The sequence below is a fragment of the Aquarana catesbeiana genome, linkage group LG03 (assembly GCF_042186555.1).
Source record: "Aquarana catesbeiana isolate 2022-GZ linkage group LG03, ASM4218655v1, whole genome shotgun sequence".
NCBI classification, from domain to species: domain Eukaryota; kingdom Metazoa; phylum Chordata; class Amphibia; order Anura; family Ranidae; genus Aquarana; species Aquarana catesbeiana.
In genome coordinates, this window is record NC_133326.1 from 55,974,049 (window position 1) to 55,986,742 (window position 12,694).

The 12,694-nt window shown below is 43.1% G+C and overlaps 1 protein-coding gene across 1 annotated transcript in view; it reads left to right on the forward strand.

Annotated features, from left to right (window-relative positions):
- IL16 (interleukin 16) overlaps positions 1-12,694 on the forward strand; it is a 226,459-nt gene that overhangs the window by 103,489 nt on the left and 110,276 nt on the right. Inside the window, exons 6-9 of the mRNA XM_073618563.1 lie at positions 157-267; positions 4,850-4,964; positions 7,640-7,713; positions 9,585-9,792. Coding sequence (XP_073474664.1) covers positions 157-267; positions 4,850-4,964; positions 7,640-7,713; positions 9,585-9,792 — 508 coding nt within the window. The remainder of the gene's footprint in view (positions 1-156; positions 268-4,849; positions 4,965-7,639; positions 7,714-9,584; positions 9,793-12,694) is intronic.

A 12,694-nucleotide genomic window follows, 5' to 3' on the forward strand; every position in this document is an offset into this window, starting at 1 on the left:
TTCAGTCTTAACACAAGTAATCTAAATATATTATATACATTTTTATTACATTATTGTATACTCATGCTCTGTTCTCAATAGCTTTGCACAGATCAGAGTTGTATGTATAAAGGATGAATACATTGATATTGTCTCATAAATCCTGTATGTTTCTAGGGTGTTTCCCGTTCTTCAAGGTCATTGAGTTCTGCACACCTAGCAACCATGAGAGGTTCTTCACAAGTGTCTGTTATTTCCAATATTATTTTAATGAAAGGCCAAGGCAAGGTAAGTGTTTTGTTTTATTGCAAATTTTTTGCCTTCCTCTGGATCAACCTAAAGCAGAGCTCCACTCAAAACGGGAAGCTCCGCTTGTTTGCTTCCTCCCCCCCTCGGGCGCCACATTCGGCACCTTTTTGTGGGGGGAGCGGTTACCTGTTTTTGACAGGTACCCAGCCCTACTTCCGGGAGACCTCGCCGCGGACCTCGCCGCAGGGAGTTCAGCCCCCCTCCTTCTTCCCCCGCTGCCGGGCCATTCAGAAAGCGCAGCACGCTTGGCGCATGCACAGTAGGGAACCGGCTGTAAAGGCGCAAGGCTTCACTGCCGGTTTCCCTTACAAGAAATGGCGGCGGCAGCGCCCGAGAGCCGATTGAAAAATCGGCTGGGGTGTCAACATTGCCAGACCCCTGGACAGGTAAGTGTCCTAATATTAAAAGTCAGCAGCTACAGTATTTGTAGCTGCTGAGTTTTAATATTTGGAGGGGGGGGGGGGGTGCTGGCTGGAGCTCCGCTTTAAGGTATAGGAATAAAAATATGGTAGTTTCTTTTTTCTATTATTCTATTTTTTTCTATTGGTTGAACTAGATAGACTAAATTTTTAGTGCTTGCCGACTGCCTCACGTAGGAGTACGGCGACAGAGTGGCTCTCCTGCACTGGATCACGTATCTAGTATGTGATCCATCACTCCTGGGCAGAGGGCACGCCAGCTATGCTGTGATTAGTCACAGCACAAGCCAATCAGCGGGTGCTGGCCAATGATTAACCACCGGCACCCGCTGATCGGCGAGGAAGAAGACAGGACAGAACTCTGTCAATGTAAACAATGCAGAGCTCTGTCCCTACAAAGCAGGGGACAAAAACCAGCACATCCCTTAGTAAAAGCACCTCACAGTACACATATAAACACTTGTTAGGCACTCATTTAACCCATTGCTCGCCCTAGATGTTAACCCCTTCCCAGCCAGTGTCATTAGTACAGTGACAGTGCATATTTTTAGCACTGATCACTGTATTAGTGTCACTGGTTCCCACAAAGTGTCAAAAGTGTAAGTTAGTGTCAGATTGTCAGCCATACTATCGCAGTCCCGCTATAAATCGCTGATCACCGCCATTACTAGTTAAAAATAAATAAAAAAATAAAAATTCCAGTATATACAGCTGTGCCCATAAGTTTACATACCCTGGCAGAATTTATGATTTCTTAGCCATTTTTCAGAGAATATGAATGACAACACAAAAACTTTTCTTTCACTCATGGTTAGTGTTTGGCTGAAGCCATTTATTATCAATCAACTGTGTTTACTTTTTAAATCATAATCACAACAGAAACTACCCAAATGACCCTGATCAAAAGTTTACATACCCCAGTCCTTAATACTGTGTGCCCCCTTTAACATCAATGACAGCTTGAAGTTTTTTGTGGTATTTGTGGCTCTTTATCTTCTCAGATAGTAAAGCTGCCCATTCCTCGTGGCAAAAAGCCTCCAGTTCCTGTAAATTCTTGGGCTATCTTGCATGAACTGCACCTTTGAGATCTCCCCAGAGTGGCTCAATGATATTGAGGTCAGGAGACTGAGATGGCCACTCCAGAACCTTCACTTTATTCTGCTGTAGCCAATGACAGGTCGACTTGTCCTTGTGTTTTGGATCATTGTCATGTTGGAATGTCCAAGTACGTCCCATGCGCAGCTTCCTGGCTGATGAATGCAAACGTTCCTCCAGTATTTTTTGATAACATACTGCCATTCATCTTGCCATCAATTTTGACCAAATTCCCTGTGCCTTTGTAGCTCACACATCCCCAAAACATCAGCGATCCATCTCCGTGTTTCACAGTAGGAATGGTGTACCTTTCATCATAGGCCTTGTTGACTCCTCTCCAAATGTAGTGTTTATGGTTGTGGCAAAAAAGCTAAATTTTGGCCTCATCACTCCAAATGACTTTGTGCCAGAAGGTTTGAGGCTTGTCTCTGTTTGGCGTATTGTAAGAAGGATACTTTGTGGTATTTGCGTAGTAATGGCTTTTTTCTGGCAACTTGACCATGCAGCCCAGCTTTCTTCAAGTGCCTCCTTATTGTTCATCTTGAAACAGCCACACCACATGTTTTCAGAGAGTCCTGTATTTCACCTGAAGTTATTTGTGGGTTTTTCTTTGCATCCCGAACAATTTTCCTGGCAGCTGTGGCTGAAATTTTGTTTGGTTTCAACAGAACCCCTCATTTTCCACTTCTTGATTAGAGTTATAACACTGCTGATTGGCATTCTCAATTCCTTGAATATCTTTTCCCTTTCCTGTTTTATACAGTTTAACTAGATAAATTCTGCCAGGGTATGTAAACTTATGAACACAACTGTATACACCATAGTTTTAAGTCGCTACAACTTTTGCACAAACCAATCAATTTACACTTTTTGGTATTTTTTACCAAAAATATGTAGCAGAATACATATTGGCATAAATTGATGAAGAAATTAGATTTTTTATTGGATATGTTTTATAGCAGAAAGTAAAAACATTTTGTTTTTTTTTCAAAATGATCTTTTTTCATTTATAGTGCAAAAAAAAAACAGTGGTAATCAAATAAAACCAAAAGAAAGCTGTGTGAAAAAAATTATATAAATTTAATTTGGGTACAGTGTTGCATGGTCGCGCAATTGTCAGTTAAAGTAATGTAATGCCAAAAAGCCAAAAAAAGGTCTGGTCAGGAAGGATGATAAATCTTCCGGAGCTGAAGCTTGAAGGTTAAAGAATAAAGATTATAGGTTATGTAGCAAGGTCCCAGGACTCCTTTAGTCTAATGAGAACCTCCAGAGCCAGGAACAGCTGACATCCTTCTGTATAGAGTGGGTTACAAGGCATAGTGGGTGTGATGTAAGGTAGATTCATGGGCGCCAGACACTTCTTGAATACAAAGAGATTTATTTTCTCTTAAACAGAACTGTGGGGGAGAGGGTTTAGGGCCAGTACACCCTTAGGAAGTTGCAATGTCAATTGGCAGACTCCGAGACTTCTACAGGTAGACAGCCATGCCGGGAAAGGCACCCAGCAGGGCACCACATCTGCATGTGTAGGAGCGCTGTCTCCTGTGGCAACAGTCTTAGAACAGTTTCTAACACACATTGTAACAAACTCCTTTACCGTTATACAATCCCTTCTTGTAGATTCTCAGCCCACTATGCTCCCAGTCTCTCTCACTAGACTTGCTGATTCACTGCCACTGAATCCCGTGAGCTCTTCTAATCTTCTTACTTTAGTATCTTACTCAAGCGTCACTTACGCTTCCCTGCTGGGTCCCTGGCTTGGCACTCCAGATACTCCTCAAGAGTCACCCCACTAGCTGGGTCCCTGGCTTGGCACCTGCTGAAGTTTCCAGATTCTTTGCCATCAACGGTTGGTGAGAATACTGCTCCGATACTTGCTTCTGCTACTCACTGTGGTCCCTGGTAACGAGGTGGATGGTCCCTTAGTGGCGACAGCTTGCCCTCTACCTTCGACCATGTCAGGTTCTCCGGCTGGCAGAACCGTCACTTTTGGTTCAACTGCAAGCCGGAATACCAACCCTGCGATGTTCTCCCTTGCTTCTGGGTAGGCCCTCAGACAGTCTAGCAGCCAGATGTGCCCTGTATAGGCCCAAACTCCGGGCTAGCAGCCCGAGCAACAAAACACATGTCCACTCAGACAGCCGTCCAGGTGGCACAGAACCCCGATCACCTGACTACACCCAAATATATAGGTTCTCCCAGCAGGCTAAGGGGCCAAGGAAACCCCTTTTCATTGGCAGAGACACCCCATATACTCCTAATCTGTCCTTGCATTGCCCTTTTCCTATCTAATGTCACCAGGTACCTGGCCACCCATTGACAGAAGAGAGACGTGCAGCAATTCCAGACTTGGGGTGAAATCAATTGATCCCTAGCAAAAAACAAGAGTGGCATATAACACAAACAATTTCAATAAGTATAGAAGAGGTCTTAATTTGGGAGGTACTCTAACTATTATGCCGCGTACACACGGTCGGACTTTTCGTCTACAAAAGTCCAACGGACGCTGACGGACTAAAGCTGGCTGGTAATCCGATCGTGTGTGGGCTTCTCCGGACTTTCAACGGACTTTTTTAGCCTCAAATCCGACGGACTTTAGATTTGAAACATGCTTCAAATCTTTACGTCGTAAGTACGACGGACCCCGAAATCCGCTCGTCTGTGTGCTAGTCCGACGGACAAAAACCCATGCTAGGGCAGCTATTGGCTACTGGCTATGAACTTCCTTATTTTAGTCCGGTGTACGTCATCACGTACGAATCCGTCGGACTTTTGTGTGGTCGTGTGTAGGCAAGTCCGTTCGTAAGAAAGTCTGCCGCAAGTCCGCCGAAGGTACGTCGGAAGTCTGTCGGACAGGCTGTCGGACTTTTGTAGACGAAAAGTCCGACCGTGTGTACGCGGCATTAAGGTTGGGAGAAGCCTGGAGTATCTCTCTGTACTCAGGTCTGCTCAGGTAGATTTTCTGACAATGTCATAGTCATAAATAAAATACTCATGTCATCAACCATTACAAAAATAAAAAAATTGACTGTCATCCTGTTTCTCAGGGACTTGGATTCAGTATTGTTGGTGGGAAGGACAGCATTTATGGACCAGTTGGCATTTATGTGAAGACAATATTTCCAGATGGAGCAGCTGCAGCTGATGGAAGACTGCAAGAAGGTAATCTTGTCCACAGATTATCTCATTGCATGTGCATTGGGTTTAGTAGAGCAGCGAGCAACCTGTTTTTAGAAATTTGCATGTAATTTTTTGGGTGCTTTGATTAAGGAAAATAAATAAAAATGTGCTACAAGAATCCAAATTTTAAAACACCGGGCTTGATTTACTAAAAGCAAATAATCTGCTTAGTTTACAAGGGAAGTTCTACTTTGCAAGATTTTCCCCAGAGTTTAGTGGATTGGGGTGAAGCTCTGCTGACTTCCATCAGTCAATCATGCAAAAATGTTTATTTTCCATACACGTGACTTGGTATTTCTATGCAAAGTGAAACTGCACCACATTCACTAAGCTCTGGGGAAAATTCCCTTGCACAGCACAAAATCCCTTGCAAAGTAAAAAGCCTATTTTCCTTTAGTATATCAACCCTATTATTTCTATGTAGCACTCTCCTAGTTCTGAGTAGGCTGCTAGATAAATTTAGTTAGCTTCTCTGTAAACAGTGGAGCAGGGGCTGATTACTTAGGGCTGTTCAGTGTCTCACAGGCTGCTGTTCTGCTACTCCCTCCTGTCTTCTAGAGACTTCTGGAAGTATATTGGGAGGGAGAGCATGGCAATCAGCCTGAATGTTTATGGAATTCTGGTCAATCCCTGGGAGATGTGCCCAGAAGGTGGAGGAAGAGCTCATAAATATTTAGAGGCCTGGCAGCAAGGGTGCAGAGTTCCTGGGTACAGTCCTACAGGAGGAGACCCCTGTCTGGGTGCTCTGCCCTTGGGGTGGAGAGAGAGACAGAGAGGGAGCTAGAGGAGCCTTTGAAGACATCAAGGTCCCAGCAAGGTTTTGCTGGGGGGCCTAACAAAGAGAGTTTTCCAGTGACTGAGCAGAGCCAGAAGGTAGTTGGTGGGAGGAAGCCCAAACATTCTGGGACTGAGTGAGTACCTGATCCTGCTGTACAGAGGAGAAGTGACTGCGGGGTGGTTTGTTCTCCCAAGGGGTGGTTTGTTCTCCCAAGCAAATGCAGTGCAGCCAGGAGTTGTGCAAAATAGACAGGAGTGTGGAATGCTGCTAATGGTTTGCCCAGTACTGCCAGGAGTTGTGCAAGACAGCCAAGAGAGTACAGTGCAGCCAGAGGTTGTGCAATACAGTCTGCATTTTGTACAGAGCAGCCAGAAGCCTAGCAGTCCTCAAGTTGTGTATTTCCTTCATTCCGGGTTATCCCATTCTGCCCGTCCCTATTCAAGTTACTGTTCCAATCAAAACCCAAAAAGAAACCCGTAGACTGATCTTTGAGTCAAAGGAAGAATGCTGAAAATGCTGTGTGCCTGGTTGTATATCCTGCCACTGAGGGAAATAGGCTCAACTCATCAGCGGCTCTTACCGGGTTTGCATTGCATCTATTTAACCTACTGTTATGCTTGGTACCTTCCATAAGATGTAGCCAGATTCCACTTTGGTAACCCAGAAATATCAGCTCTTGATTATTAAATCGTGGGTCAATAACCTGTGTAACCCATTACGTGATCCAGCACTTCTGGTTCTAGGGTGTGCGCACACACTGATTAGACACAGCGGGAGCTGATCGACAGGTACGGTGGACTTGCTGTCCACCGGCACCAGCCAATGCTTCGGTATACAGACAGAACGGTCGTCTGCCTATGTAAACAAGGCAGATCGCCGCTCTGTTACTACAGAAGACATGCATCCTGTGTCTTTGCTAAGCAGGAGCACCTATTCATGCCTTCTCCTAGTACAAGCACCTCCCCCACAGTAGTAACGCACTGGGCAGGCATACATTTAACCCTTTGATCTCCCCTGATGTTAACCCCTTCCAAAACAGTGTCATTAGTACAGTGACAGTGCATAATTTTTAGCGCTGATCACTGTTTTAGTGTCACTGGTCCCCAAAAAGTGTCAAAAGTGTCAGTTAGTGTCCTGACTGTCTGCCACAATAATAAAATAAAATAAATATCAGTCCCACTATAAGTAAAAATATAAAGAAATAAATATATATCCCACAGACGCTATAACTTTAGCACAAACCAATCCATTTTTTACCAAAAATATGTAGCAGAATACATATTGGCCTAAATTGATGAAGACATTTTTTTTTTAATTTTGTATTGGATGTGTTTTATAGCAGAAAGTTAAAAATATTGGTTTTTTTTCAAAATTGTCAGCCTTTTTTTGTTCATTGCGCAAAAAATAAAAAAAACAGCGGTGATCAAATACCACCAAAAGAAATTTGTGGGGGAAAAAGGACATACATTTTATTTGGGTACAGCGTCGTACGACGGCGCAATTGTCAGTTAAAATATCGCAGTGCCATATCGCAAAAAATTGCCTGGTCATGAAGAGGGTAACTCTTTCGAAGATCAAGTGGTTAAAACTTGAAAAGAAATAATGAGAGCGAAAATTAGGTTGTTTTAAATAGCCGTAATCAGAATGTTTTGTTTCTATAAAATAGCAAAGGTGAATGGCCAGCCAACCTGTGTGTGCGCTTATTTTCCTCTCTCTGGCTTTACGGAATCAGCCCCGCAGTATAACATGTCAAACAGTGCCCTGCACAGAAAATTGTGAATGCTACTAAAACATATCATCAAGAATTTAAATGTGATGTTGTAAAAGTAACCGACGTATGACAAGTCTTGTAGATCAGACAACTTTTATTTTGTTGCAGGGGATGAAATTCTAGAACTGAATGGAGAGTCGATGTGCGGCTTAACACATAACGATGCACTGCAAAAATTTAAGGTGAGAATTCATGCATGTTATTGTTACTATTGTTGTTATTTTGTGAGCCCTGATCAAGCTTTGGGAGGTGTTTTCCTGCGGCAAGTGGTAATGACTAGTCAAATAGAGAAAGCCATGTGTTTACTGTCCTTCAGACTTAAAGTGGCTGTATAGTCATTTTCTTAACTTTTACCTACAGGTAAGCCTATAATAAGGCTTACTTGTAGGTAAAAAGAATATCTCCTAAACCTGTACGGTTTAGGAGATATTTCCCTTGCAATGAGCCGCTGACTTCATCGGCGCATGTGCTCCGGGGATTCTCGGCTGAAAGTCCGGCAGACATTGCGGCTCCGGCCACTCACAGCGCCGGAGCCGCGATACCCGGTAGATAGGCCGAGGCAAAATGTCAGCTCCCTCGACGTGGACCGGGTGAGATACCCGACGTCTCGTTCTAAGGTAAGTATTTCATAATGAGCTAGTATGCGTTGCATACTAGCTCATTATGCCTTTTGCCTTACAGGTGTAGAAAAAAAAAAGTCAGCGGGTTTACTACCGCTTTAAGGGGTGCCGGACTGTGGTTGTTGGGAGTAGAAAAGGTCTGGATATTGGTGGGAAAAAAAAATGCCCCATCTTTGGTGTCAGTGAGAGGAATTGTCTCCCATCCTTGATGTAATTGGGAGGAATTGTGCCCCATCGTTGGTGTCATTGTGAGGAATTTTGCCCCTATATTGGTGTCAGTGGGGGAATTATCCCCCATTGTTGGTATCAGTGGATGAAAATAGTGCCCCAAGGGCTGGATAAAAGTAGACAATCTGGCCTCCGGGCCACAGTTGGGAGACCACTGGTATATAGCAATGCAGAGTGCAGTATGCAGAACCCACCACTAAATGAATTCAAGGACCCAACCTACTTTACAGGTTTTTACAAGATACATATATTAACTGACGTGTGCAGAAGCTAAGATATTACTGTTATCTCTTTACCATGGCACCAATGTATTGATTCAACTCCAGAAAAACATCAGTAAGCCCAGGTTCACACTGATCTGCGGGAATGAAGCTGTGCGAGTTCAGCTGAACTCGCACAATTTCACTCCCGCATGTCAGTCCTGATTTCGACCGTGATTTCAGAGACAGATGGCAGTGTAAATCACAGCCCGAAATCGCAGAAAGTAGTACAGAAACGACTTTTTGAAATCGGTGCAGCGCCGCAGATGCGCCGTCGCACTGATTAGAACAGTGCCATTGGCGGCAATTGCCGCCGATTTGACATGCAATTTGACAAAACGCTCCAGTGTGAACCAGAGCTCCATCATGTTACCTAATGGAGAATAACGACACTAAGGGGAAGATACAACGCACTAAAATTCTGCACAATTAAAGTGGAAGTACACTGCATCTGAGCACCACAAACCAAAAACCCTATTTAATTCATTTTTTAATATTTAAAACAAACTCCCCCATGTTTTACTTTACTGACCCCCCCCCCCCCCTAGTATTTCTGGCCATTGCCATCTTGAGTAAGGACAGATGGTTCATGTAGAATTTACTTCCTGGAATCCATCTGCCTAGGCATGGAGGTGGGAGAGTGTTCTTAGCTGAGAAAACCCCTCCTTTCTTCCTCCTCCACTCCTGAAGATTCCTGGAATGTGGGATGTATGACATCATTTTGGCCTAGGCCAGAAACCAGGAAGCAACTGAAGAAATGTTAGTAAAAAGGTTAAAACAAGTACATATAATATATCCTATCTATTTACTAATGTTAGCAGCAGAAGGATTAAAAATAGTCAATGTTGATTGCGAAAGTAAAGTTCTATTCTAACTTGTTGCCTTTTATTATTTCTGCAGCACTTTTTTTTTTTTATATAATGATCTTCTGTGCTTTTCCCTCAGCAAGTGAAGAAAGGAGTTCTGACCCTAACAGTCCGGACTGGACTCAGCCCTCCAGATTATAAAGGATGCAATTCTCAGATGGTCCGATCTAAAAGTTCCAGCACCTGTGCCATGAGAGATCATAGCCCTCTTCACCCTGAGAATCCTTCAGCTTTATTTAGCTCCAAGCCCAATGACAGAGTCCTTATTGAGGTGTCATTACAAAAAGGTATTGACAAGATTATTTATGTACTGGCCTAACAGAAGCAATGGAACACTATATAACTGTTTAGGAAAACATATACTATAGTAAACCAACCTGATATATGTATGTATGTTTGTTGAGAAGTAGCCCAACCTTACAGGGGTTGCCCAGAATCCTGCATCCGTAGCCAGTTATCCATTTACACCTAGTGGTGGTAGGGGCAGGACTGGCATTAAAGCCTAACTCCAGGATATTTGAAAAATTCTCCCTTATAGGGGTTAACTGGGACTTGAGGACAGTAAAAAGAATTTTATTTACCTGATCCTTTGCAGTCTCCTTGAGTTGGGCTTGAACTCTTAAGCCGCGTACACACAATTGGACTTTCCGACAGGAAATGTTCGATGACAGGCTGTTGGCGGTAAATCCGACCATGTGTATGCTCCATCAGACAATTGTTGTTGGATTTTCTGCCAACAAATGTTGGCTAGCAGGTTTTAACATTTTCCACAGACAAATGTCTGTTGTCGGATTTTCCGAGCGTGTGTACACAAGTCCGTCTGACAAAAGTACAAGGACAAACATGCATGCTCGGAAGCAAGGACGAGCCAGAAGCGGTCGGTCTTGTAAATGTAGCAATACTCTCGGTGGAGCTGCTGGTTTAAGTGGGCCTGTCCTCTTTGCTCTACACCCTTCTTAAATTGTTCACTCCCCTTGACACAACTGTAGTGCAGTGTTGAAATAATATAAGCATTAACTTTAACCCACAATATACACTTACAATTAGGATTACCTCTCCCTGGGTACTGGTAGCTCCACCTGTAGGAGAAATGACAACACTGCACACAAACTTCAATAATGACCAAAAATAACTTTTTTCTTTGAATAAGTAATATATTTATATAAAGAGTTATTTCAATAAATATACTATCACACCAACTTAGTGCAATAGTATAAGGAATGATATGACAATCAATGACAATCACAGGAATAAATATATATATATATGTGAATCTACACCTGGGAGCTCCCCTTAATCTAAACCTTAAAGTCACTATACTAGAGTGCAGGGCCCTGCAATGAAAAAGGCAGTCCAGGCGTCTTCAGTCTTCGCTAGCTTTTATAATTGTAATCCGTATAGGGGGGTTCCTCCTGTGTGCTATGTAGTGTAGTATAACACACTAGAACAATTGTAATCCAAATGAGTGACTAGGTGTCTTTACATGAAGAAACAAAACATCTAACATCCGCTCTTGAACGCTGAAGTCTATTTGGATGTAATCATTTCAGACTTCACTTGTTTTGTGGGACTATCAGTCCCAGCAACACTCTGTACAGTTCTAAAGGTGTGTGTGTAATACTCAATTAAACTTCTGGGTATCAGCCCTCTCACCACACGGAATCCAGGCAGGTGGATGTCTCCGGTTCAGCAGTTCTCAGTCCTGTAACGAGGCACCACCACGCCGTCACACTGTTCCGTCACAAACGACCGGGAGTCCTCGGTTAACTCCCCACGGGTCCTCCGGAACAATCACGTCTCTTGTCCAGCTCGCTGCGATGCGATGGCAGGATGCTGCAGCTGCTCCGCTCCTTCGCAAGGTAGGCCGCAACCCTGTGGGACACACACACCCACAGAGTCCTGCTGGCAGGCCACATGTCCCAGGAACAAGAGACCTAAAATGGCCGCTGCTTACCCTTTTATATCCTCCCACAATGCAGTTCAGTTCTGACTTTGTCCAGGAGCATTGTGGGTGGGTCAAAGCTACAGTTCCGAAGTAAACAGTGAATCAATTCCACGTCACTTAATCCTGAGACGTAAACTTATTGTGCTTTATTAATCGTCCACAAGATGGCACTAATACAACTATTGTACTAAATAATACACATAGAGCTAGAAACAGCAGTTGTCTGCGCTACATAAACTAGCGTTCGTAATGGAGAATTAACATTCGTGACGTGGCAAATTATGAAATCTTGAAATGCAGTGCACATTTCTTTTTTTCTTTAATGGGATAATAATGAAGCTGCTTTGCTGGTGATACTGATGGAGTTATTGCCATCGAATTTTCAAAGGCTTTTTTTTTCTAGTGATATCAAGAATAATATTATTATTTTGCTTTTTTTTTTTTTATTTGAGCAAGTTACCACAACACCATTATCCCGTAGTTTTTAAGTTCAAAAATACAACTATGTTGGTGTCCCTTGTCAATTTTACATTGTATTTTTTAAATGTAACTGCCTACTCCCAAACTGTCATTTGAAGTAAAACACATAGCCAAGTATTATTCTCCACATTTTTTTATTGTGCATTAAAAAAAGAAAACAAATAAAATTAGACATGCTATCTGCCAATAGAACTTAACCAAAAAGTGCATTCTATGCATTCAAAAATATAGAAAATATACCAAATCAAATCATTATTCAACCAAAAAATAATGTCAAAGCAATAACTCCAGGGCCAATAATAAATAACACGTTATCTCCTCCGATTCCGCAACATGTGTAGTTGACAAACGGCCCTTTAGAAATGAACTGAAAAGCGCGAAATGAAAAAGCACCAATCAACACTCACCAAACTTCTACTAACACGAAATTAGCAGAAGGAGCCCAAAGGGTGGCGCTAATGAGCTGAAAAACAACGTAGTCTGTCACTACGTTCGTAATTGTTGGCCAACAATTGTGCGGCCGTGTGTATGCAAGACAAGTTTGAGCCAAGGCCCAAAAGTCCACGGTTTTGTTGGCCAACAATCCAATCGTGTGTATGAGGTTTTTAGTTGTGATGCCTACCTACTACTGGTAATGGGGGCCTCTAGCTGCTTCTAAAGCTCCATAGATGTGGGCCAAATATCGGGCGACATCGGCCGGTTCAATAGAAAATGGCCAACATTCAGCCCGTGTGTACGGCACCCAGTCCGACAGAATCCGGGTT